The following is a 25,116-nucleotide window of genomic DNA, read 5'->3' on the forward strand; positions in this document are numbered from 1 at the left end:
ATGGTTTCAAATTTTCGCATGACAAATATTGCAACCCATAGCAAAGGAACATAAACAGAAACAAAAAAGAAACACTTTGTCTTCCACGTAGGTACAAATGAACACACATACACGGATTGAAGGAAAGCATGTAGACAGACATACAGGTATATTCAAGGCCGCTCGGGCCTGTGTGTGTCCCTCTGATTAACTCCAAGTAAACAGCCCGTCTTTGGAAAAGCAAGACACACATTTCAGGACCCGAGTGAGGACCGCAAGCTGAGGAATGAAGATTGAATGCTATTGATTGGGAGGAGAGGAGTTTGACCTCCCCCAGCACACACTGCCCCCTACTGTCTGGATTTATATACATCAAAGAAACAGGGGGATAGGGGAAGGGTTGCAACAACACATGCACACAACCAGTGAATCCAACAGTGACGGAAATTCTAAAAACAAGGACCCCTCCAACGCCTAAAACCCAAATCCTCCCACCCTTTTTTTTTTTGTTGTTTGTTTTGAATACCAAAATATGCCCCACCCCTTCTCCACCCACTCCCACGTCTTTCCATCCTCCTCTCCCCACAAAATCACAGGTCATTCCTGTTGGTTTCTATACAGTAATACAATATCCATGCACGAAAGAAAAAAGCGCACCTTCTTTTCAATAGGAGGTGCTGGTCTTTAATATTCTAAGAACATCAGGAGTACTTGAACACACCCAGGAACCTTCAAAGTAACTGTGATATTGGGTTGTTTTTTTTCAGAGAAAAGACAAAATTAAAGGCAGAAGAAAGCTAACAATGAGTAAAAGGTTATTCCTCCTTTGGTTTAACATCACATTTTTGGTAAAGAATTCAGCCCAAATCATATTTTTGTCATTTCTTTTCTTTTCTTTTTTGTTATTTTCCTTTAAACGTACCCGCCTTCAACAGAGCTTTGAACTAAACATCTAAAGTGAGCAGCTCTTGCCCCCCTCTCTCGATTCTAGCCTTCGCTTCTGTCTCTTCTTTTCTCACGGAACCCTTCACAGAAACATTCACAATGTCTTTTCCTTTATGAAAACAGTAAAGTACATGCCGTAGCAAAAACAAACGAGAGAACATACGAGAAAAATGAGCAAACAAATAAAAGGAATTTAACAGTATAAAGCTTCAAGTCACAAGTTCCAAAACTAACTATCATAGTATCATAATCATTGTTATCATTAGCAGTATTATTTTCAGTTTTAAATTACATAAAGTTTACATGAAAGGTTTTTGAGGTATTTCAGAATTAATTGTCAACACAAGCCTACCGGGTCTTGGCACTAGCCAGGGGGAGAGGTTGACTGGACAGACGAGGTGGAGGGAGGAGAGAATTTGTGTCTGTAAGCTGTCAGTGAGTCTTCCACACGTTTCTAGTGAAGCCTCTGTGCTTGCACGCAGTTGATAGAGAGAGACATTAAGTGTTAAGGTGTCACAACCACAGCCCCGCCAGCGCCTAGAGCCTCGGCCTTTCTACCCCCGTCTTTCTCTGTTACACAAAAATATCTCTGTTGCGAGAGAGGTAAAGTGGCCGAGAGTCTGAGCACACCGGGCGGAGAGGATAAAATAAGAAAGAAAGCGTAAAGGCTCTGAGCTACTAGAAGATCAACGATACAGTAACAAAGACTCTGACAGATTAAGGAGGAACATAGAATTTTGTTTCAAATAAATAGTGTACAGAAAATGTTTTACAGACTTTCTACATGATAAAGTGCTTGTATTCTAGTGTATCAAGATGGAAAGTCAATCTGGGAGAAAATGCTGACACAGCCCCCACTCTGTGTCCTTCTCCCCCCCCCTCCCCCTCGCTTTCCATCCATCCAATTATGGGTGCGTTATCTGAATGTGAGTACATGTTTGTAAATGGGTGTGCAGCTATGTGCACGCACCCGCATGGCTGTGTGTGTGTGTGTGTGTGTGTGTCCAGTGCAGTCCCACCCGTGGTTGAAGGGAAAAGGCACTCAACTCTGTCTGCAAGGCAGCCACCTCCTCCTGTGTGGCACGATGCAGTCTGGCTGCGCTGTGTGTGTGTGTGTGTGTGTGTGTGATATCTGTCTGTCTGTACAGTTTTGGGCAAAGAGTGGGGAAGGGGGGGGGGGCTTTTTTTCCCTTCTTTTTTTGGTTTGTGTCCCCCTAGGCAGTTTGGGACCGGTAGGCTGCAGTATCTTTGGTATCAGTGGCGGTTTCACAAACCACTCAGCTTAGTGAGGTAGCCACATTGGTTCTCACTACAAACAAATGTCATTTTGTCAGCCGCATACCTAGAGCTGAATCTAGCTATTTACCTATGCTCACTGAACTGTATACCACAAATCGATTTTCGCTCATCATCCTTTGGCGACGTTAACTCACTGCTTACAGCGACGTGAAGTTAGTCAGTACCTCTCAATCAACTCATCCACAATGCCCATCTCTTATCTAATCTGCACCGCTAATCTGACTACATTGTTGGAAATGCTACAGTTGCATCTTAAGACCATACAGATAACAATTGCGTCCCGAGCGTTAACGATAAAAACGCACCGAATCAACCGGGCCATTTGGAGGTCATGTTTTGTCCCCCTCCGTTTTACCCGGTTTCTGGGGGCTCAGCTTAAAAGGGGGGCTAAGGGTACCACAGTTCTGACATGAGATGCCAAAAGAGAGAGAGCGTCCGTCGTTTATTTGTCTCTTCAGCAGCTCCCTGTTATTCTTTTTCTCCTCTTGCTCCCGGTAAATGTCTCCTCCGAGTCTTTATTCACATAGAATGCAAAAAACGAAACAAGAAATCCTTTCGTTGGCCTCGGTCCTTGCATCCCTCTTTTTTTTTTCCTTTTAAAAAGTCCTTCCTTATTTTTGTTTTTGATTTATCAACAAGGTGCCTTACTTATGCACAACAGAGCACAATAGTAACAAGAAATAGAAACTTTGTGTCTATGGTACTAATTAAATACCCGCATCAATATAGAGAGGAAGAGAGAAGGAGAGGGGGGGGGCAATCGGGTTAGAGGGACAGAGGAGGTAGAGAACCAAAGATAGAATGAGAGATCTTTCTTCTGCTTCAAAACGTGTCCAGTTATGTGTTGGAGACATTTTCATTTGTAACACGTACTCTTGTGTGTATCTGTGTGTGTGTGTGTGTGTGTGTGTGTGTGTGTGTGTGTGTGTATGAGTGGTATCTTTGTCATTTGAGGTTTGGTTATTGTATGCCTTAAAATCTGATTCTTTTTTTTTCATTTTTTTACTAAAAAAGTATATTTTAATTCAGATAAAAGCTGATTGTTGGTTGCTATGGCACACACCGCCCGTCATCAGTGGGGCGCACTGTAGCTGTGTGTGAACCCTAGTACCATATTCTCTGATTCTCATTAAGGCAGTAAGCATTGGCACTAATTATTGTAGCATTTTGACAGCTGAGTGTGGTGGTTAGCTTTGGGTTAGCTACTCATAACCCTTGTGTGGGAATAACCAGGAGATTTGGTTTGAATTACATCTGTTAAAAGCTTCTTTTTTTCTTTTCTTTTTTTGCAAACAGATGGGATGGAAGAATGATTTGACAAAATATGAAGCCTCCCAAAATAATATAAATTAAACCTCCAGTACACCTCAAATGTGTCTGCCTGACTAAGCCGGTCTGTTGCTTTTTACTCTGTGGTACTTCTCTATCCCGTCTTTGTGTGATGTCTGCACTCTATTTTGTGGATTCTTGAAGATTTGGATCGGCTGAACAAATCCCTGCCTTTGCTAAATCCTTGCGTTTTCAGCATTCAGTTTAACCATCCCCCCCTCCTCCGGCTTCACCAGTGCTGGTTGGATGAGGAACAACAATAGGATAATGGTTAGCTATTGATCCGCCTTCAAAGAGCTGCGAGGGCCTGAATGTGTTGTGCCGTGACTTCTCCTCAGCATCTAGTGGCTCCTTCCCTCCCTCTCCTCCGCGCTGAGCCCCCATTGCTCCACTGGATACAGGTCTCTGCTATCGACAGCAGGGGGCACTGTTGCTCTGCCGGGACTTCGGAGGGGGAGCTGTGCTGCTGCTGCTGCTGCCGTTATGAGGCCTTTGTGTCCCCATCTCCAGTGGGTTCCGTGTGCTCCTCTTACATTCTGCTTTTCATATGCAGCTGTAATGTAGTTGGCTGGATGCCCGAACGTGTTGTTGTCGCTTGGTTCTCGGTTATTGATCAGAGGAAAAGCTCCCAGCAGAACAAAGAGCATGCCCAGACATCCCGCCCGCCTCTCCTGTTGGTCAGAGAAACACGGACTCTAGGCTCAGGCAGAGAGTAACAATGACATGTCTCCCTACAGGCCTCCAACATCTGTGCAAAAATATATAGACCTGGGCCTGGAAGACCTGAGTATCTCCTGCCGAGCGTCTTGAGTTTCACCTTCAGGAGGGGTCAAGGCCCCGCTCTCCCTGTCTGCATCGATTCATTTTTCAATTCATTAGTTTGCCGTATGATCGGGCTGAGCTGCTCTCTGAAATGGCTGGCCATCAGGGAATACCTTTGGCCGAGGAATGAAGGAGACTACGGGAGGAGGGGGGGTGTAGAGGCGGTGAATTGGAAAGCCGTGTTGGTTTTTTTCATAGGCTGCGTTGTTTTCTTTATGACAGCCTTGTGTGTGCAGGATGGGGCTTGGATAATAAGGCTGTGTGCTGTTCTGTTGTCAGATTTATTGCCGTTCTTTCGCCCTTGTTGCTTCCGTGTGCCGGCATGGAGGGGATGAGAGAGGGACTAAAGAGGCAGACACGAAGGAGGTGAGTTGGAAGAAAAAGCAGAGTCTGTGGCTACTTGGGTTGGTGAAGGAGGCCGGCAAATGTGTCTTGATGCCCGTCCAACAAAAACATCAAAATCTTTGGTGTCTCTTTACTTTTGTCAGATGCCATAAAAATGATTTTCTTTAAAAAAAGACAGAATCAATGATTGTCCTTATGTGAGTAATGCAGAGTGGACCTGACTTCACGGTTCACCTTTTAGATTATGCTTGTTTCAGGTGAGAGCTTGAAATTCTGACTGACAAAAGAGATGATTGCATGGCACAAAGGATTTTTTTGGGCAGGGGACGCAGTCAGATGGTCCAGGCCAGGTGGGGTTGTTATAGACGGGCTTCACAGCCAATTTTCCATGTTGCCCGTTCTTCCAACCTGGTTCCCCGACCCCCTGAAGGTCCTCTCCTCCTCTCAGGCCTTGGAGAAGGTGGTGGCGGATGTGCCCGGCTGCCCGGGGCTGGCGCCGTGGTCGTCGTGCCAGCGGTCCACGCAGCGGCGCCGCGCGTTCATAAAGAAGTTGCTGACGGTGCTGAGCTCCAGGCCGAGCTGCTGGGAGATGGTGATCTGCATTTCCTTGGATGGACGCTTGTTCTCCTTGAAGATGGCGATGAGAGTGCGGCGCTGCAGGTCGGTGAAGACCAAACGCTGTTTCTTTGGCGCCGTGTTGCGGTCCTTGTGTTGCTCCTGTTCTTTGCGCTTGCAGGCTTGGTGTGGATGGCAGCGGTGGGAGGGATGGGGATGAGAGTGGGAGGCAAAGAGGGGAAAGAGAACACAAAGCAAGGTAAATATACAAAAGTGATTATTTTCCTGATTAGATGGCAAAGACAGAAGGTGGAGGGACGTAAAGTAACTAAATGTACCATTAGCCAATACTTAAACACATAAAAACTACTTTATACACCAGCAGAGATTCTACAGCTCCATCTCTATTGCCATATTAAAGTTGATTTAAAGCTAATCCATGCCTCCTGCCCAGTGGGAATATTCCTTCCATCCTGCAGAGTGCAGACAGGGAGCCAGCCTGCGGTGAGAGAAAGATGGGGTGAGGAGGAGGGGGGGGGGGGGAGAGAGAGAGAGACTGGCTGTTGCCTGCTAGCTGGAGACACTGCTGTTTGATTCAATATTAATGCAGTTTGAGTCGCAATGGGGGACTGGGTGACTGTTGCACAAAAGTAAGCATTTTGTGTTGTCTGTGTAGGTGTGTGGAAATGAGAGATAGAGGAGGGGCAGACGCAGGGAAAGAAAAGGGAAAATAACAGAAAAGGTGGAGGAGTAAGACTCTGTGTGCGTGTGTGTGCGCGTGTGTGTGTGTGTGTGTGTGTGTGTGTGTGTGTGTAAGAGCCGAAAGAGAGGAGCTGAGAAGAAGAGGGAGGGGCAGCGAGTGAAGGAGAAAGAAAGATATTGACCGACTTTGCTGTAGGAATTGGGGGGTTCTCTGTAGGGACTGAGGTCAGAATCTCCCCCCAGCAGGTCTACAGTCTGCTACTTCAAACAGAGCCCACTAGAGCCCACTCTATTGAGCTCTGAGAGGGTATTTATAACCCACCCAACCACCCCCCCCCCCCCCCCCCCCCCACCTCCCCAAACAGAAACACTCGAGAGGTGCATGCAACGGCTGCTATGAGCCCCTTCCCATGCACAGAGAAATTTTCAAAAGAAAACACACCGAGTGTACTCTTCTACGTTTGGGAGGAGGGGGGGGGGGGGGGTAGCAAACACAGAAATGAATAGTTAATAGAGTGCTGTATTGTGGGTAAGTGTGTTGTAACTCGAAGTATTCGCAGGAGACGGGTGGAAAACAGCAGACAGGTGCAGGGTAAAACAGAAAAGAAACGGCGCCCAGAGATGATGTTGGAGGGAGGAGGTGTGTGTGTGTGTGTGTGGGGGGGGGGGGGGGGGGGGTTAAGGCACCACCTCTGCAGCCACATGTTCCCCTGCTGGCCGAGGATCGAATCCTGCCAGAATGGACTGTGTGTTCCTCTCAGCTTCCCTACTGTCTCAATAAAACGAAAGCAAATTGGAGAGAGAAAGGGAGAGAAAGATGCCATCCCTGTGGGGTCTCCACCTGCTGCCGTCGGTATTGTCCGATACTTTTCATGCTCGCCTTCAATAATGTCTCACTCTCACGCTGTGTGTGTGTGTGTGTGTGTGTGTGTGTGTCGTGATGCATTTAAGGACAGAATTTTTCTGTGCCCTCTCTCTTTTGCACACACACACACGCACACGCACACAGTGTGTGGAGCGTGAGTGTGTGGAGGTTGTGATTATGCTGAAGTGGCTGGAGCCAAACAGTGGCGCTGTGTGTCTAATTACAGTCCATTGATCAGCCATTGCAGTCCAATCTGTTTACTACAGATGTCTAACCTGCACACAAGCCCATCCATCATATTCATATTTCACATCAACGCCGCAGCGATATTTATCACACACATGCTAGTATGCCACATCAAAATTTTAATCCATGCTTGTATGTGCAGCATGTATATCATCATACATTGTTGATGTATTGTAGTCATGAGGAGGAGGAGGAGGAGGTGCTGAAATGATTTGGTGCTGAAATTATTCACATTGTCTCAGTGAGTTCAGTCTCAGTAGGTCAGATGATAACAGACTAACAGGACAGCGCATAGGGAGGCGTCACTTAAATGTTTCGTTGTATATCTTTGCATCTGTCTTTTTCTCTCACAAAGATGCTCTAAATGCAATGACAAGCACTTATAACATGAACATGCGTGATGTCTTCAAGTGGCACGAACCCACAGCCACATGCCAAGCTGAATATTATCCAGCATGTCCAGGGGGAAACTTTGGCAAGCCGACCGATGTGATGGATTTATTAGAAAATAGATTCATCAGTTCACTCATATTATTCAAGCATACGTCAATTGTGGCTGATAGACATCCAACTTTTGAGAAAAGCTTGTAGAACTATTTTACTTTTTTTTCCCATAGATCCCGTCTACATGCAAGTCTTCTTGCATGTATAGTCCTCGAATAATTATTGTGAATTGTTTTGATTGTCTAACTACTTATAAACCATAATAAATAATGCACAATAAACACGTGTTGTAATCTGCTCATAGCACTGTATAATTGCAGTTATAAGCGTCATAAATATCTATAATACTTTATAACGATAATCATCACTTATAATGTCATAATACGTCATAATTATAATAGTATAGTGTACGTCTTATAATACATTATCGTCTTTTTATAAAGCAGCATAATCAAGTTTATAATTCATTATAATGTGATCATAACTCACGCTAAGTGGTCCTTGTTTGCTTGAAGTGAAGTCAAATATAATTTATGTTTTGTGTGTTCTTATTAAATAGATGTAATGATATTTTACTTTTCTTGAAGCGAACAATGACCACTTAGTTATAATCACATAACAGGGATTACGATGCATTATTTAAGAAAATTATGTATTACAACTAAGGGAATTATAATACACTATGAGCATTGCCTGACAGACCTGCAATTATGAAGTATTGTGACACTTGAGATTATAAATCTTTCATGAAATGCTTTATGCATTAGTTATTGTTATAAAGCAAGATGGACATTTATGAGTGCTTGTCCCCATAATTATACAGTGCCGCAAGCAGTTAATTATTTATGTGTAGAATGCATTATAGACATGGGAGTCATAAAAAAAGTGTCACCAAATGATTTTCCACAGGGAGGAAAATCCATCCCAGCACCAACCTGCAGTTAAGCTGAACATGTGTGGTGAATTCCAACGCAAAAACGAATACGCACTCCAGCTGGAACTGGGGACTAATATATTAAGCTGACGTCTTTACAAAAACAGAATATCTACATCCAAGAAACAAAAAACCAGCTGAGCAGCAAACGCATGCTTTATAGTGAAACTAGTCACACGGTGGTTGTGAACGTGCAGCCTCGATGGAGAGAATTCCAGCCTTCAAACCATTTTTCTTCAACTACAAATGCCCACACGTGAGGATGCTCTGCTTCTTGCACATGTAGGGACGTGTACTGCGTACGCTCCCCACTGACCGAGGAGTAGCTACCGCTTCTGCTCGGCAAAGACCTGCCATCCCCTCTGGCTGTGACTTGTGTGGAAGAGGATTCCTTTCCCAGCAGGACAATGAGCCCAAACATGTAGTGAAGTCTGTTTGAAGACCGGGGAGGAGCAGCAGGTAGTGCTGACGTGCACTGCTTTGCCTCCACAGTCACCAGACTTCCACTCCACTGAACAAAAGGTGAAAATACAAAACATCATTTCAAGGGTTTTCTTTGGTTTTGTGGACAGCTTCTTCTTCTTTTTTTGACTTCTCTAACACTTTCAACTTGTATAATTATATGTAGTGTTAAATACAACTTGATTACGAATGTGTGTTAGTGTACAGTAACTGACGCAACAGCATTTTTTTACATTGGACTTTGCTTTTAGGGCGACTTCCTCTGTAGCAATGCAGTTCATATTATTGTCAATATAGATTTATTGCTATCTCAATATTTCAGTCCGCACTGACGTTCCATTTATTTTCGTGTGAAGCTTCCAGTTGACCAGGATACCTTCACTTCCCTCCAGTGCGTGACCTTTTTCTCCTGTGAGTCGTCCAGATGTGCAACCTTGCACAGGTATGCATATGATAACCCCCCCCCCCCCACACACACACACACACACACACACAAAGGCTGTCACAATATCAAATTTTCACTGCATGATTATTGTGGGAGAAAAAAAGAATTCATGATCACGATATTATCACAATATCTGTAGAAAAATAAAATTATGATGGAATCATTTAAATGTGTCTGTGATTTTGTTTATTGTGCATTTTCCCTCTTTTTTACAGTAACTTGTACACAAAATAAATGTAGGGAGGCAAAGAGAGTCTGTGACCATTATATATATATATATATATATATATATATATTATTTAAATTATGGTGCAGGATTATTTACACAATATCATATGTGTCTTATTAACATGATATCACCATTTCATGTTTAAACATCACTGTTATCGTCATATCGCAACACACACTTATGCTGCACCTGAAAATGTAAAGTGTTTGCTTTTGGATATGTTAACAACATAAATGCACTATTTTTCATGTCATGAAATCGGATCAAAGGTGCTTCATAACATTTTGGCTTCCGTTGCTTGTTTTATCTGTACTTTCATCTTAGTGGAGAACATTTAACTCCTCGTGAATAGTCTCAGTGTCACTGTTTCCAGGCAGTAGAACCAACATGGATCTATCTAGTAACAGAAAGGGGATTCTTCCCAAAAAATCTATTTATGGATTGTTTTTAAGAAGCCAACAAATCTGTCGGGTAAATGCTTTGGAACCTAACTGCTGGTCAGCATTTTTAATTACAATTGGTAGGACTTCATTCTCTTTAAATCCCCAAAAGGTTCAGATTAAAGACACAAAAACCAGCTCTTTTTGTGTGCAATAACAACTGAGCCATGGGGGGTTGGGGGGGGGGGCACCTCTCTCTCTCTCTTAATTTGACTCCACAACAAGATCAGACAGTCGCCGCTTCTCTCTCCACATCCCTCCGCCGGCGAGTCACGTCCTGCCACCTCATCGACCGCGTGCTTTGTGCCGCTCCGGTCGGCAGGTGTCGCTCTCGCCGTGGCCCCGGCTGCACGGGGCGCCGTGGTGCGCTGCACGGGGCGCCGTGGTGCGCTGCCTTTGCTACAGGCGCTGGATTTAGCGATCAATATCGATCGATCGGTGAGGAAGGGGGCCCTGATTACTGAACCAAGCTCGGCGTTAGAAAAGAGAGGGGGGGGGGGGGGAATCGATGATTGCAGCTTTTAGAGCTACAGTAGGCACCGAGCAGAGAGACGGACGTATAAAGTCATGCACAAAGAGCAACAAGGGCAGAAATCCTGCTCTGGTGTTGAGTGTTTTCTGAGGCGCGCACCCCGCTGCGACACGCGGGCAGAGAGAAATGTGATTTATATTTCTGTCTGTAAGTCTGTGGACTGCAGCTGACCTACTTTGAATGCCGCCTTCAGGCTCCCCACAAACATACAAAGACTGATTTAACAAAGACATCCCGGCTTTCCTTGTCTTAGTGCACGTTTTACATTTTATTACAATATTATTCTCATCCCCCCTGAATGTCACCTCAAGGGCCTCGTGAGTCTTTTCTCTTCATATCAAATACCTTAATGAGTGATTTCTCATCTGACTCCTTCTGTGCTCGGGATGAAAACAGGGATAACTTGGGCCTATTCCTCTCCCACTGATGACATTAATATTCTTCGCTTCACGACAAGCCAAGCGAGGTTAAGAGAAAGGCCCTGGGTGTTCGATATCGATCGATAGATTCGTGAATAATTCGTGTGTGAAATTCAGTTCGTCCAATTAATTATGCCTCGGAGGGAGGGGGAGGAGGTGGAGAGTGGGAGTGGGAGTGGGCCCGGAGAGGAGATTTATGAAAGGGTGGAGAGACGCGAAAAACAAGCCGGGCAGGAAGGAAGGAAGCGTGATCATCCAGCTCTCCTTGCGGACTAAAAAACATCAACTCAGAGATGGGTTGGAGAGGAAGATGAGTAAATGATCATCACCTGTTCAGCCCGTGTTTACCGCGTGTTCACAGCTGTCTCGGGCCTCCCCCGTCCCTGCAGATGTGAGTCCATCTCGAGCATTAATCGTGTATTGATCACCCCTGCCCTTCCTGCTCATTATGAGAAAGTCTAACGGCCTTAATATTACGCCCACAGTGTTTTTATGAAACCATGATTACACATCTGCATCTAAATATATATTTATATTCTCCTCAGTTTCAAAACCTCCAGTCTCGCTGCCCTGTAAAGCACACGAGGTAATTTAATTAATTTACCAATAAACGTGTTTACCGGTTACGGATCGGCGCGTTCACACACACACACACACACACACACACACACACACACACACACACACACACACACACTGCAGCCCGTTTATTGTTGGCACTAACAACCTATGCAGGGACAGTTTGCTCTCCTCTCCGCATTGTAAGAAGCATGATTGGGCAGTTTGATGTTTAGGCTTCAGTCTATTTGTTAATGTAACGTCTCTGCTGTTTCGCATGCGCTGTTGCCTTAAAGATTGATGTATACCCGCACGGTCCCTCTCTGGACACTGTGGCATTTATTTCATGCTGCGCTCCAGGGCAATGCCAAGCCCCCCCCCCCCCCTGTCTCTCTCTATCGCCAGTCCGAAACACTTCCAAGCTCGATACCCCTTAATGTAATGAGTGAGAATTGGTGTTAATATACTGATAAAGCGACACAATTTGTTTGTTTGCATTCACCAGCGACTCGGCTGCGAGGCATTTCTTCTGCAGCACTTCAATAACACTCAACCTCAACTCAGTTACACCTTCGCCCACATCGCCCCTCGGTCTAAGTCTCCTGCATCATTTTCCCTTCATTTGCTCTGTCATCTATCACAGTGCTGTGTATATATATGCACTTTCTATTTTTAATTCAAAATACATATCAAACTGTGTTTTCTGTCTGTTGGAGATGCACAAAATGCACCTGAGAAATATCATTTTATTCAGCTCTGTTTTCACACCAACGTGTTATTAGCAACCCAGTGGTAAACCTAAGAAATTACACAGTGCTTGAAAAAAAAAATGCAATAATCAGTAAAGGCTGCCGCCTGCGATGGTCACGCTCCTTATGCGTTTTTAGATAATTAAATGCACTCAGCCATTTAGGCGCATGATTGAGGGAAAACTTAGGACTACATTTGAACCTGCATTATTATTATAATTATTTTTTGCGAGTTTAATAGCTGCCTTGGTCCGCATTTATTTGTATGAGTGGCTCCATTGTTGGAGCAATACTCCTGTCTGCGTTTATCATTGATTTCATTCATAATTGCTTTGCCCAGTTATGCGTGACAGTAATGATCATGATGCTTTATTTTGTTGTAGACGAGACCGGTTTCATTTCCCACAAACAACAGGTGTGGGCGCGCCGCGTGCGTTTTTATGTCAGTTATGAATTTATTCGGAAAGTTTTTACTTTGAGGGATTCAGGCGAGTTATTCTCCTGGTTGACTGAAATGTGGTGAGTGTGCCCGAAATCTTGCACGAGTGCTTCTAAAAATAAAAAGAGCTTTGATACTCACAAAGGTGTTACTTGAAAAGAATTGCCCATAAATAAACTATTTAACTGCTTTAATTATTGAATTCCAAGTCATTAACATTTAAAGAAATGCACGCCTCTGTGGGGTCTCTTTTGGGTGATGCGGTGTGGGGTGAGAGGATGTGGCCGGTCAATAGACTCGCACGTCTGGGGGCTTCATGTGAAACCACCATGTGTGCCAGGACTCAAACTCCCTTTAAGCTCCTTTTTTTTAATTTGCTGAAGAGAGTTTACACACTTTAAAAAATAAGCTGCCTAAATGTGTTAGAGGCTCGTTTATGATGAAACACAAAGAAAACAGATGTGAGGACGAAAATTAAGAGTGAACTTGAACTAATATATATTTTATTTTAACACCAACTTAGTATTAACGGGACTATAGCCGGATACACAAAGGGTGCAGATTTTAGCAGAGTTGCATCACATGATTTATCGAAATGTCTTCATATTCTTCAAATGGCAGCTGCCACTTCGCTGTTAATTTCTTATTAGTCACAGGAGAATCTGCGAACTGATCTGCAGTCAGATGATACAGTTTACTCTCCACGGAGCGACGAGACAGGTTTTCAATAGGCAGGAATTCTCCAGATTCAATTCAATACAGTTCTCACTCAATCATGGGAAGAGAGTCAACGGGAATATTTCTACACCCTTATTGCGGCGAACTAATTGCATTCGTATGATCTATTTTCTCACAATGCTCAACAAAGTATATTAGATTAAAGTAAATAAAGTGGTTTTATTATTCTGTATCACGTTTGTCTCTGTGGGGTTTATTTTATATGAGGGTTTATTATAGGCTTTATTTTCTCGTCGCTTTTATCTAAACAAATTGTTAAAATTTGTATTTATTCCTCAGTATTTATTTATGTATTTCAGGGCAAATAATTTGAACAATTAATTCTGTGTGACCACTAATTCAAATGTGGTAAATAATAAAATGAAATAGGATAAAAAATAAGAATGTAAATAATTATAATTTTGTCATTGTATATTTTCACATTATTGAGACTGCAGTATATTTTTTGATAATAAATGTTCATTTTGTCTGTCAAAAGACACACACACACACACACACTCTCTCTCTCTCTCTCTCTCTCTCTCTCTCTCACACACACACACACACTGCAGAAACCCTGAGAAACTAACAGAAGAAACAACAGTCAGCATTTTCATATCTGCTCAGTAAAGCAAATTATTAATTTCAGAATAACCCGCAGCCTCTTCGTTACAGGCTATTTAATAACATGAAATATAAAGGCTGTATGCGCTGCATCGATTCATTCATCAATTGATTTCGCAGTCGTTTTGTTCCTTTGTTGATCTGTGTGGGGTTGCCCAACCGGAGTTTCAGGTTGCATCTGTGGGTACGATAAGCTGCGTGTGCGTGTGTTTGTGTGTGTGTGTTTGCGGTTTTGGTGAGATCGACCCTGCAGGAAGACTGACAGAGGTTCCGTACAAACCATCTGCAGGCTCTCGTTTCAAAAAGGCCCGGAGAGCTGGAGACACGACTTGTCATCAGGAGAATTTGAACATTGCTGTCATCACATGCTGTTTTTTTTTTACATGACTCAGAGATTAATCATTAAAACCAAAACGAGACGAAACGTCTGATATACTTTGCAGACTGAAACATTTGTCGATTATAACACCTCATTTAATCACGTATTGGCTTTTTTAAAAAATCAACGAGTGAAACAAATTAGCAAGATTTTATATCATTTATATTCTCCCCTTTCGACCCTAGTGACACTTGGTTTTTTTCAAAATAAAACCATATCAATCATCAGAAGAAATAAGTGGGAGAATCTGCCTCCGCACAGACATCTTTCTCTCAGTGTGGGTATATATTGTAACACCTAAGAGGAGATTAACTGACTTCTTGCTGTTTAAGAACCCGAACAGTGTTAACTTGGATATGTGACTTCACTTCCCTTTAATCGCGCGGACAATGTCCCATGCCTTGTGTTCTTAAACTGCGCATTAAACAAGCCATTATGGGGCCTAATAACCGATGGCCTGTCAGCGCGTCAGATAAGCAGCCAGTCTTCGGACACCACCGCTGCTTCGACGCGCGCTGGACACCGATTTACAACCACGCTTCCAAAAAAAAAGTAATCCGTTACTTATTTCCCAAAGTATTAAACTCCTCAGCGACATCTGACACGTTACATCAACAAAAAACAAACCGAACCCAAAAAGCACACAATCACACCTAAATGTTTGCTCAGTGAGAATACAATGTGAGGAGGCTGGTGTTTGGATACAATACGTTAAATGACAAAAACGTGACAAATTATTCGTTGCATGAAAGACAGTGCATGTGTTCAGGAGCACGGAGCAGACCCTGTTTTTTGGGAGGGGAGGGGGGGGGTATCCCCGCGTTACATAATAGTGCGCTGATGCTCCATCGACACAATGTGCTCTGGTCAACATTTTAATTGCTCAACAGTCTGCTCTTTGGAACCGCCGCTTCAGATTGTGGCGGGTCAAAAAGCCACCTTGTGATTTGTTTCTTCATCAGGCATGTTCACGCGCAGACCCACACCGTGCTCGACTCCAGAGCGCATGGAGCAATAAGGAGATTTAATTGTGATTGTCTAAGGTTTTGGGCCCTTTGTATTGTTTTTTTGTGTGTGTTTTTTTGCCTGTGAAGGAGGGATGCGCGCGGTGCCATTAACCCTTTGATGCTAGCCGCGTGCGTTCAGTCGACTCTGCCAGCAATTTGATTTAAAGGTCATTCTCTCCTATCGATCCGGTTTGGCGAGGGGGCGACGGAGTAGCGTAGGAATTGATCATCTAAAATAGAAGAGACGGTATTCGAGACTGTACAGAGTCCAGACCTCTACTGCATTTATAATTGCCAGGCATGCCCCCCCCCCCTCCCCGTGTGAATTGGAACAGTGTGTGTGTGTGTGTGTGTGTGCGCGTGTGGCTAAAAAGAGAAACGAATGAAGATATGGGAGACGGTGCAGACTCCTGCCTCTGTCGCTAATCTGATTTCTATTAAAATTACATTATTTTGAATAATAAGGTCGACACGGTCAGAACCGTGTGGGTGGGATGTATAATGAGCGGTAGGAGGTCACGCGACTGTGAACTTTAAAGTCGCCTGGTGCTGCTAATCCGTCTCTCTATCGCAGAACCTGAGAGGGACTACTAAACCTCTCAAGATGTTAAAGCCAGTCGGCGCGAGAGCATGCGTTTATTAGTCGTTCTGATGCTGCGTGTTTATGAAGGGTGAGCCGTTAATGGGAGAAATGGTGTTGCATGGTGGAGATGTGGGAGGGGGAGGGGGGGGGGGGGTGCATCGCTGCATGGCGCAGCTCCAGAGATGGAAAGCAGAGGCCGGGGGAATGGAAATCGATACAGATTCAGGGCTCGCCAGATCGGCCTTAACAATGTGGCGCAGACGCACTCTACACCCCGATCACATACACACAGGAGAGAAGAAACGGGGGAGGCGACACGACACGTACGCAGGCTGAAGCTCGTGCTATGATGTTGTCCTCGTGTTATGCAGTGTGCATAACAATATGAAGCTGCAGCCTTTTACATGCAGTCTTCTAAACGGAATCAAGGGTGCATGTGTTTCCCCCCCCCCCCCCCCCCCCCCATATATGATAACTTCCCACACGATGGATCCAATTATGAATATTCATATCAGCCTATTCATGCTAATTTAAAGTTGTAGGAATCGACCCCTTCCCACCAAATACATCCAGCCTCCTCATCCAATAATGATGCAAAGGCGTGAGATGTCATTTCATCTGGTTTGAGCCCCGCTGATCCCGGGATTTAAACAGAACAGCCTCGAGGTATAATCTCAAGAAAATGACTGTTGCTCTCCCACCGCAGGATTTCAAAGGCGATGCTTGTACATGCGTGTCTCGGTACTTGCAGCACACGTTGCTGTGCTTAACGAACAACGAGGCTCTAAAACCGCAGCTGCACTGTTTATCCCCCCCCCCCTATCTTCCCCTCACACATCAATTATTAAAGTAACAATCGATCATTTCGCGGGCTAACATCAAGCCATCTCTTCATGAAAAAAGAAAATGTTTTAGATGAACCCGCATCAATCACATATTGGTGCCTACACCCAATTAAACCCATTATCGCGTCTTAAATTACCAAAAAGAAGATTATTTTTTGTGGCTCTTGGATATTTTTGGTAAGCATCCCAAAATAAGGACGACTCCCCAGTTTGTTTTCAGAAACAACAACAAAAGGAAGAAGATGTGATTTAAATAGAATGGCTTCGTGCTGGAAAGTATGGGTGCAGGGTGGTGTGATTGACGCGATTGTGGATTGTAATATTGATCGATGGGTGGAAGCTGTTGGTTGAAATAATGGTGTTTAGGGCCTACATGAATGCTATTATCAGTACAACTCCACTTCACCACCTTGAACTGTCCTCAAAACAGAGAGGAGATCCCCGCAGTTCAGTGTGGATGGATGGGGCAGCGCATTTCAGCACTCTGGACAGCGCCCTGAAACCGTTAAACTGAGAAAACTGACCTGCAGGAATAAACTCCCTCATACTTAATGATTTGTTGAGGGAAATAAAATAAAAAAAACAGTTTGCAGCCTCCTTTACCATGCATACCAGGACTATTAAATTCGCAGAAAAGCTTTAATTATTGCTTTTCTGCGAATTAAATAGTCTAATAATTAAATAATTAAAGCCCTCTCAAACCATCAACCCCAGCTTAAAGTTAAGGACATAGCATGTAAGGAAGGTTCACTGGTCAACTCAATGCAATATATATTTACCAAGGAGCATAGGCATTGCAGAGATGCACGCGCGGAGGGGATAGGGCGCAGTGTGTGTGTGTGGCGGGGGGATTGCTTCAGGATTAGGCTCGTGTAAACTGCGTGTAGTCCATTGAAACATGAAAAGAGGCCTCCCACCCTTAACAATGTTTTTCATCCGTGGCCCTTGGGTCTTGACCTGCACACTCTGGCACGTGTTCCGGCCATTCAAATGGGAATAAACCAACTGCGCTTTTTTTTAGGGAGAGGGGACCCTGGCATGCACCAAAATGAGAAATAAGACGCACCATTTCGTGGGGAAATACCGGAGGTTTGGTGCTATAATTGCATACTTTCTTTGGCCCGCAGCATTTATCTTAGGCGTGAATACAATATTATATTATAATATCGTATAGAATAGTATACCATATAACTCAAAGGCCCACAGGACAAATTAGTGAGTGCATTACACACAACAAACGGAACATGATTACAGCAAAGAAAAAGGTGTGCAATTGCATTTTTTTTTTGTCAACAGCTGTCCTCTTCCCCCACTTTTCCGGCTCCCCCACTCCTCTCCGGGGGAGAGACCAATGGGAGAGAGTGCGGAGGCGGGATAATTGATAGATGCACTGGCTATCCTTATCGATCACGGCCGTATTGACCCGACCAAATACATTGAGATGGAGTGTGGAATTCAACACAGATGCAAAGACGAATTGTTTTCATCGTTAATGCGATCTTTAAATGCCTCCCCAACCGCGCTTTGCCCACGTCTTTCTTATTTGTACAGCTTTACAATGAAGTCGCCTATTTATTTGTACAGTATAGTGAACTGATGCATGTGCTTTAAGATGCTCTGAGAATAAGAGACATCCAAAGGTTATGAAAGCTTGCCCGGGTGCAGGAAGAACACAATGGTGGGACGCCTGTGGGTCTTTGCCCTCGTTGCATTAGGAGATGTTGAGCGTGAAGGGCACAGATTTCCACCCCCCTCCCCCAACCAGGTCCATCTTTGCTCTGCTTTTCGTTTCAGGGCTGGATTGTCGTGTGTGTGTGTGTGTGTGTGTGCGTGTGTGTGTGCAGACACTGGTATTTTCACATTAGCTAAGCAGGGCAGCTGCATTGATTTGTGTGACTGTGATGAATTTGGAATAGTAATTTGAATTTATTGATTGATGTGGCCGAGCGAGTATGGCCCAGCCTCACTTTCAGCATCACAAACCCCCCCCCCCCCCCCCAACTCCCACTCCCAGCCCACATGCTGCACCGAGGATAATGGTGATTTTAAATGCAATAAGTAAAATGTTGCTCGGTGCATTTGCATACAAGTCATTTGTCATTTTGCCCAACTGGATTTTTATCTGAGACCATTTGTGACTGCAGGTTAATGCACAAAAATCTGCTGTTACGAAGCGGAAAACATAACGTGAGCGGATACATAATAAAGTGTATTTTACAATAGACTAAATACCATATATTGTAGCCCTAATTTACATTCTACAACCAAATACACACGCACGTAAATGGGCCTGACCACATTATAATATGCAGTAGGTGTGCACTCGCAGGACTGTGCCACATGTCAATTGAATTGGGGGGGGGGGGGGGTTTATCCTGGCGCCGGGTGTGGAAGATATAAAACCCCACAGCCCAATTAGCTTTAACAGCAGTGGCACTTAAAGAGACAATTGTGGAGTGTTTAAATCTTTATTTACCAGAACCCCACTAAATACGCAAAGGAACAATTTACATGCCATTAAGTGCTTTTCAATAGGGCATTGACTGGAACTAAAATATGCCACTATATCTGCTTAATTGAACTAGTTGGCTGAAATACGACACAGAAGAGCTGATTGACGTTTGGAAGCGCGGCACGTCTAAACGGGGCCTTTACACAAACATCAATGAGAGGGGACCTCTCACTCACATCTGTTTTAACTCCACTGCGACGGCTCTCGTTTTCATTTACGTCCTGTTAATCAGGTGCTAAATGTTAAAGGGAAGCTTTTAGTGTGATAATCTTTGCGCAATAAAACTCCAAACGATGGATGGAAGACATGAACCATTCAGAAAGACAGTGCAGAAACAGCGATTGTGTCACAATTAGTTTCTTGCTGAACATAAGGGATGTCCAGACCTCTTTGCAATATGAGCTCAGCCCACACATATAATCTCACAAAGCACAATAATTCCAATTTCTTAGAGAGCCGCTAAACAGGCCTTGAACCAACTTTGGAGACGAGATACCCCCAGAGTGCAGAGGAGACAACACAGGCCAGAGAAAGACGCATCTGTTTGTGGCTCTGTCTTTCAGATCCAAATCGATCATTTATCAGTGTGCTGCTCTGAAAGGGGACGCCTGGACCTGAAATATTGATCCATAGGAGGTCATGCTCCCCCGACTCTTTGGCCAGGCCTCAGACGATCCTTGTTTGCGACGAAGCGCTTATTTGACAGGGGGAGTGCCAGATTACTACATGAAGTTTGTTTGATACTAATGAGTATTTGCGTTGCAGTGATCTCTCCGTGTATGTTCGCTTTAAGTACCAGCTAGAAGATGTAATCATTTTTGATCACATCCTGCTTTGATTTATTTAGTTTGGCTTCTTTCTAACAGAAAAGGTGGAGGAGTAAGACTGTGTGTGTGTGTGTGTGTGTGTGTGTGTGTGTGTGTGTGTGTGTGTGTGTGTGTGTGTGTGTGTGTGTGTGTGTGTGTGTGTGTGTGTGTGTGTGTGTGTGTGTGTGTGTGTGTGTGTGTGTGTGTGTGTGTGAGAGAGAGAGAGAGAGCGAGACGGAGAGACGGAGAAAGCGAGTGAGACAGCGTGAGAGGGATGTATACCTCCATGCTGTACTCGTGCGTAAAACCGCTGCATGTGCGTAAGAACAAACACATCTGTGTCGACTGCGTTTGCACCTTTTGAGAGATGCGTCCTCCCTTTTGTTTATATCACCTCCAGTGTTGCACAGCGTCTGTTTATACTGTCATGGATTGTAGCATCAATCAAAATATAGATTTCCCCCAACATTTAACACCCCAACTGTCATGATGAAGTTTTACTCGATACAATCAACGAATAACTTCTAGTAATGTCTGTTTGAGCAGCTATTGACAGTCTCGCCACATTGACTTCTAATTGATCCCTCCACATCACTCAGGTTGGGAGCTGTCTCCTCACTCACCTGCAAGCCTGAGCGCCGACATCCGCTGGAACTCGGGCTCCTGGAGCCACTTCCACATCCTCCTGAACGTCTCCCGGCCAGACTTGAGTTTACTCCACGGTTTAGGGTTCCGCAGCAGGTCAGACAGAGTTCCCTGGGACCGGCACAAGATCCTCTGAGCAAAGATGGCCTGGGGGATGCTGTAGCGCTTGAGCTCTGCCGTTATTCGCTGTGCCACCTCCTTGGTGTTTATCTCCTCCACCTGCCCTGACCCACCTCCCTGCCCTCCTCCCACCACCGTCTGCCTGTCCCGATCTGACAGCATGGACCCGTTTGCCTGAGAGTGCGGATGGCTGTGATGGTGTAAGCCGTTCAAGGATGTCATGAGCCCGGCCCCGTGGCCCCCGAGACCCCGGGCCAGGTGCTCCTCGCCCCGGGACAGCATGGCTGCGTGGGACTCGAAGCCCCCCGAGGAGATCATCTTGTCATTGGAGAGGTGAGCTCCAGGACCGTAGGCGCTGAGAGTCTGCTGGGAGCTGTGCAAAGACCCGAGACCGTTGGACAGCGGGGACAGAGACTGCCCCATGCCGGACATGTCTTTGGGGTAGTGGCCGTAGAGGTTACTCATGGAGGCGAGGCTCCGGTCGTCCCTCATCAGGGTGAAGCTGCCGCTGACGTTCCCGGCCGCGAGTCGCTGGTGCGCTGGATGATGGTGAGCGTGGGCGTGAGCGTGAGCGTGCGGGTGTGGATGGTGAAATTTCTCCGACACGGTGGATATGGGGGGCAGGTGCTGCAGCGGCGTCAGCGTGGTGTAGGTGCTGCTCAGGCTCATCCCGGAGTCGCACGACATGGTCATTGCCGGATGCAGGGGGCCAGATAAAGCGTGGTCCGTGCGGTAGTCCCCTGCTCCCTCCAGTATCGAGGCCATGCTGGAGACCATGGCTGACCGTCCGTGCGACACCAAGTTCCGATGCGACGACTGGCGCGCGTGCGGGGAGTTCATTAAGTCGTTCGTTTGATGGGAGTGAGGCATGCCGTGCAGATTTCCAATGTTTTCCATTGTAAGCTCCATCGTTGAAAGGATCTTTATTTCCACCCCTCTCGCCACTCTCTCGCGCTCTCTCCCCTCGCTTCTCCCCCTCTCTCACCGTCGCTCAATCTCACACTCCTTTCCAATAAATTGTGAACGATCTCAAAGCCAAGCCATTGATTGTAGTTGCCTCTCTGCAGTCAATCCAGCATGGTTTTAAAAGATCGGGTCCCGGCCGCCACACAAACTGCGCCGCAAAAAACCTCTGCTTCAGTGCGTGAAGGTGTCTGCGCCTGCCTGGATTTCTTTCGCTGTAGAGCACCTTCTACTATACCCAAAGCGCCGCTTCGCTCTCTGTGTGTATATTGACGTGGCTGCGCTCATGTTAAGATGAGTCCGAGCCTGTGCGCATGTGCGCGCCCCCGCGGTGTGTTCGCGCACTCTTGTCTGGGGCCAACCTGACGTCACTGGCCCCGATGTCATGGGGGTTGTTCATGTTGCGCGCTGGACCTCAAATCCCAGGAAAAAAAAAAGAAGAAGAAGATTGCATTAGACACTTGTGAAGATAAAACACAGAAGTGCAGTGTGTGCAACATTTACACTCAGATGGATAAGATGGACTCGCGCCTTGTTTTCTCTGATAAAAGCGTTTGACACGGCGCCAGCAGCACACGTGATTCCTCTGTTGAAGGTTAAATATTAATTGACGTGTCACATCGGGCCACGAGTGTGATGAGAAAACCACAAGTTATCTCGGAGAGGTCACAGCTCTCAGCCTCCGCCGTGTATCTTTATTCATTCAATTGAAGATGCGTCACTTCTTGATGCAATTGCTGAAATAATGTGCAATGATGTAAATAGAAAAGTCTTTAAGAGATTGAGATGCACAGCTCCAGACTGTGTGGATGACCTTTGACACGTTTTAAATAATAACCTTGCTTATGAAATTCCATTTGCGTCTCTCTTTAATCTGGAAAGTATCCGATCAAATCTTTCTGACTGCTGTCTCGCCGTTAACTTTCACTCAAAACTTCTTCTGAGTGTTTTTTTACATTTTTTTATTCCTTCAGCAAATGTTACTGAATAAATCTGTCGAGATCATCGCCTCGAGGCTTTGACCCCTTTAGCGTCTTTGCTCCTCGGATTCAGACCACGATACAAAAAGTCACAGAAACTCTCCCGTAATGTTTCGCGTCTCACAAAACTTCGACATCAAACTTGCTGCTCGCTGACGTCAATCCAGGTCAGCAATCCATCAATGTCAACGTATGTATGGATCAGGAGATGCATCGATAGGCTGGTACCTATTGCGGTATAGCCCGCAACATGGATGCGGTATATAGTAGCAGGTTGAGATCGAGGGATTGGATTCTGCAAAGGGCTGGCGAGTAAGTCACGCGTTGTGGGCGAAAGCCAAGCGTAAATATAGCTTCATTCATCCAGGTGTTGCTTCCTGTGATGGGGCGGATGCAATGTCACGAGCACATGCACAGTCCATGGCAATATAGCTAATATTAAATGAGTTAAAAGTGACAAGGCTGCAATATAGCTTCTAATTTAGTGGACTAGTTTGATATTGCATTTGCTTTATGGTGTTTCTTGCTATTGTGTCCCCATATGGCCGAAAATAAATGACACCTATTCTTACACAGTCTATAGCTTCACAAACATAACGTATTTACTGCAGGGTTGTTGTATTATCTGTAATTGTCCAGCACGTGCAGCTGTGTTATAGGGTGAGATCTACTGAGACATGTAACACATGAGTGCTGAATAAAACTGCAAGAAGTCACAACATCAACACCTCTGTGACGCGTTTTAGATATGTTTGAACACGAGTGTGTCTCTTCAAGTGTGTGTGTGTGTGTGTGTGTGGAGGGGTGGGGGGGGGGGGGGTGTAACCACAGCAGCCCTAGCCATAACTTGCTCTGTGAACTATTTGCAAACACCTGGCATTTACACCGATGTTATGTAAAATGAGGCCATTAGGATTTCGGCCCGGAGCTGCACGGAGGGGAGAAAAAATAAGTCCACGAATCCAGGAAGTGGCATCACTAATCATGTGCAAATTGCATAAAATAATTTCCCTGACCAGTGTTTACCAACAGTTAGGTCAAGGCCATCCATAACTCCACTGATGAATTGTGATATCAGTGGCCTTGGCACGCGGCTCCTCTCTACCCTCCAAATAATGAGCCTAAAAACGGTGTCTTTGCTGATTGCCAACGGGGGATGGTGGCTTTTGGCTTGTGCCATCAGGAGAACAGCAGTGTCCGCTTGGGTTAATGTCCCTGTATTGATCCCAGCAACCACTGCTATCGAAAATGAATTACCGAAGCCCGCACAGCAGCGAATCCGTCATCTGTGCTCAGCCAGCCGGCCAGAGCAGCTTATTGGTCGCGGTGGTGATGGATGTTAACTTTCATTGCTGGCTCCTTGCTCCTAATTCACCAGGGTTTACAACCCAAAACAGCGCGCTGGAAAGTTTTATACTTTCACCAAGAACTTGTAAAACTTCCTGTACCAGTATTGTTTTTTTATACTCTCTCTGGGCTCCGCTGCACCACGCGAGGTCAAGTTAACACTAAGCAGATACAAAAGAAACAGCTAAAACAGCTAAAACAGCATGCAGGCTCAACAGGGCGTGGGGAACTGATCAGCCTACTTTTCCCATTGTCAATCAATGTTGTTTTCTTCTATTTTATGCGGCTTGGTCAAATCGTTCATTCAGTCAGCTAAAAGAAAATAAAAAAAACAAAGATAGCGAAGTAAGCCCAGCTACTTCCCCCTACTCCAAAAATAAAATCCATGTGTCCGCCTAGAGCTCAGTTTTAATTTGTATTTTAATGTACTGTTTTCTGATACGTGAATAAGCATATCCTATGGCGAATACAATATGAAATATTAACTGTGTCGATATCTGTGGTGTGACTGGGGCGATGCCGCAGAGACTCGGTGATTCATTTCATATTAATAACAGCGGGCGAGGCGGTGGCCTCAGCACCACGTTGGCATCGGCTTCACACACACACACACACACACACCACACACACCCTCACACACACGCACACTGCAGTGATTTATTTTTAGTATTTTAATTTATTTGTTAATGAGATAAAAGTTAATAATTGCAAAAGGACTTTGGTACAACTCGCTGCAATGTGCTTTCAGGCTCACCATCATGCAGTCTTTTATGAGGCCCAGAGCATTTTGTTTTTATCTTTAAGCACTGCTGTCGTTTGCTGATCAACGAATCAATGCTGAACCCGGAGC

General features: G+C 45.1%; 1 protein-coding gene across 1 annotated transcript; it reads right to left on the minus strand.

Moving 5' to 3' along the window:
• Positions 1 to 5,163: 5,163 nt before the first annotated feature.
• onecut3a (one cut homeobox 3a) lies at positions 5,164 to 21,885 on the minus strand (the record flags this gene model as incomplete). Its single annotated transcript, XM_079266794.1, has 2 exons — positions 5,164 to 5,504; positions 20,835 to 21,885. 2 exons carry the CDS (start codon positions 21,883 to 21,885, stop codon positions 5,164 to 5,166), a joined length of 1,392 nt encoding a protein of 463 aa, XP_079122920.1.
• Positions 21,886 to 25,116: the final 3,231 nt, after the last annotated feature.

Source organism: Melanostigma gelatinosum (assembly GCF_949748355.1).
Source record: "Melanostigma gelatinosum genome assembly, chromosome: 4".
Lineage (NCBI taxonomy): Eukaryota > Metazoa > Chordata > Actinopteri > Perciformes > Zoarcidae > Melanostigma > Melanostigma gelatinosum.